We start from the raw sequence: 2,844 nt of genomic DNA on the forward strand, positions 1-2,844 counted from the left end.
AGGGCGATCATTGGTTAAATGTGATCATGTGACTGACGCAAGCCAGATCCTTTTATTTAGCAAAACTATGATTAATAGTTAAATATTATTGTTGAGGGGCACAGACAGGACTCCGCACGCACACACACATAAAAAAAATAAATAAATAAATAAAAAAAATTTAAAAGTTGCCTCAACAAAAGGGCACTTTGGGCACTCATCAGGAAAGGGGCGGGTGCTCAAGCCCCTCTAGCCCCCCCCTCTGCACGTCCCTGCAACATACTATTAGTGATCTTAAACTAATAAAAGAGTACATAAGATGCATAAGCTTATGAATACAGCAGTTTGTTGCTACTTTAACTGAGAAGAACCAATAAGAAGGCTAGTGAACGCTTATTTCCTTGCTCTCACCCCATCAACAGTTATTTCAAACAATCTAAAAACTATCTCAAAGACCTATCTCAAAGAAACAACAGTGCTGTGAAACATGACGCTTGTATTTAAGGCTTATTTTCTTTTTTTTATGTTGTCAGGAAAAAAACATCAATACCATCAGACGTGTCTTTTAAAGATTTCCATGTAGCACACTGCTAGGACCTATTTCTTTCTATTCAAATTGAGTTTTAGGCAAATAACTTCTCCTCTGTCTGATCAGGCCAAGCAGCAGCACTTTTCTGCCTTGTGTAGTGTGACAGTAGTGTTACCTTTCTTCTCAGAAAGAGGTAACTTCAAGAGAAATGTAACTACCTTATAATGTATATGTTTGAATATAAATCTTTCTCAGGAGAGAGTGAGAGCGACCATCACTTGGTGTACTGCAGCAAGTTTCTCCTAGCTAGTCTCTGTCATCTCCTGATGTGCCTGGAGAAACTGGATTTCAGATACTTTGCGACTCTAGACCAGTACCAGCAGGCCCTCAACTACACCAACGCACTGGTTCACAAGACTGAGATGGTCTTCAGCAGCCACTTGGCCTACTGGTCAGTACTCCAACTGCCAGTGAGACAAAAATATTTGCAGAGCTATTTGTGCTATTATACTGAACTGGTACGTCATGCGTGTGTTTTTTCTGTCCATCTCGTCCCAACCCAGCCCACCACCTGCGAAGAAGCCAAAGAAGAAGGCAACGACCATCCTGGGCTGTTGGCTGCCATGGTGGTTTGTGTTTGTAGGCTGGTTCCTGTTGCTGTCCATCAGCGGCATTTCAACTTTCTTCACCTTGTTGTATGGCTTTCAGTACGGCAAGGAGAAGTCCATCAAGTGGGTCATGTCTCTGGGCCTCTCCCTTTTCGAAAGCATCTTTATTCTGCAGCCTCTAAAGGTGGGTAAAATAAATCCTTTTTTTTTTAAAGTCAATTCGCTTGGCTGATAATCTGAAGTGTTTCCTGCATGTCACACTCTGAGATGATGTATGTATTTGAAGATACTTGGGTTTCTACAGAATGTTATAGTTTGTTTCTGTTTTTGAAATCTCTGCAAACGTGTATGCAACACTATTCGTTTCTTGTGCGGTCTGCTTTTTCTCACAGGTGATAGGCGTTGCTGTGATTTTCGCCCTGCTGCTCAAACCTGTAGCTGTAGACGAGAGTGAAGAAGTTGAGCAAGTCCTGTTAGGTAAGAAAACTTGTTCTGTAGTCTCTGTGCAGCCAGAACAGGTCAGTGCAAAGCTTTAAGTATATTCTGTGATGTGATGTTTTTGTTGAATAATTTTTTTATATTTACAAAAAAGTACCCATTTCTTCTCTTTTATAAATATTTTTATAATATTTTATAGACATTTACTATAGATATTAAAATTAAATAAACATTTTTTTTCTTTGATAATAATCATTAGTAGTATTAGTATAAATGAGTCACTTTTGTTACTCTCTTTAATGACCTCTTTGTGCTACTTGTGACGTTTTTCTCAGCAGCGTATAATCAGTATCTTTTCTTTTTGGAGTACTTTTTTTAAAATAAAAAAAATTTGAAAGCCTTATTGTCACCGTACTAAAATATAATGATGTTAGGAGAGCTGCTATTGTTTAGTGCATTAAAGTTCTTAACATATTGTCCACTATAACACTATGTATCTGTGTATGTATCAGTCTTATACAACTGAATGTAAACAATTAGATTCATGAATATATATAAAAATTAGTAGATGCAACAAGGATGCATTTGTTGCAAAAAGCAAAATTGTGGTGGACTGATTTTATTTTACATGTTTGCACTGACTTAGAGTCCAAATGGCCTTGGCATTATGATTCCTGTGGCCTGTAGCTCCTGTCAGAGGACAATGGGTCAGATAGGTGGTCACCAGGCTGTCCTAAAATAAAAAAATATGAAGTTTTCATTAATTCACAGAAAATGAAACAGGTTGGATGAACCTATTTTGCATGTACATGTAAAAATAATCATTCATATTTCAAATTTGAAGAATTAATTTACCAATATGCAAAGATTATATGGATTCATATTAACCTGAGATAGTGTCTAAATATTATTCAACACACAGGAAAGATTTACTGCAACCGTCTCATTCATATTTCACGAAGCAGACCAAGGAAGCCTTTTCCCCTTTTTTTCAGCTTGGCTGCCGAGAGCTCTGATGTAATCATGCAGATCACACACACCCAAAATTTTGTTGACAACGATAAAGGACTGATCCTTTTCTTTCCCTGTTACCTTTCTCTCGTGCATCTGTGTATCCATGTACCCTTTGCGGAGCTTAAGATAAGTGCTTTGAGTCTTACAGTTGTGTCTTCTCCATTTAACAGAGCAACAGGAAAAGTGCAGACAGTACAGCGGCAGGGACACGATGTGAGGTTACTGCATTTGACGACACGAGCTGCCTCCTCTGACATGCACAGCTGCGACACATGC

The 2,844-nt window shown here is 38.3% G+C and overlaps 1 protein-coding gene across 1 annotated transcript in view; it reads left to right on the plus strand.

Moving 5' to 3' along the window:
* The window catches only part of pkd1l3 (polycystic kidney disease 1-like 3), a 15,598-nt gene extending 12,754 nt beyond the window's left edge, over window positions 1-2,844 (plus strand). The window contains exons 20-23 of the mRNA XM_005937195.2: window positions 764-959; window positions 1,072-1,300; window positions 1,509-1,593; window positions 2,739-2,844. Of these exons, the coding sequence (XP_005937257.1) occupies window positions 764-959; window positions 1,072-1,300; window positions 1,509-1,593; window positions 2,739-2,785 (557 nt within the window). The 3' untranslated portion in view covers window positions 2,786-2,844. The remainder of the gene's footprint in view (window positions 1-763; window positions 960-1,071; window positions 1,301-1,508; window positions 1,594-2,738) is intronic.

This window comes from Haplochromis burtoni, unplaced genomic scaffold, assembly GCF_018398535.1.
Source record: "Haplochromis burtoni strain Fernald_Lab_line unplaced genomic scaffold, NCSU_Asbu1 Contig_59, whole genome shotgun sequence".
Classification (NCBI taxonomy): domain Eukaryota; kingdom Metazoa; phylum Chordata; class Actinopteri; order Cichliformes; family Cichlidae; genus Haplochromis; species Haplochromis burtoni.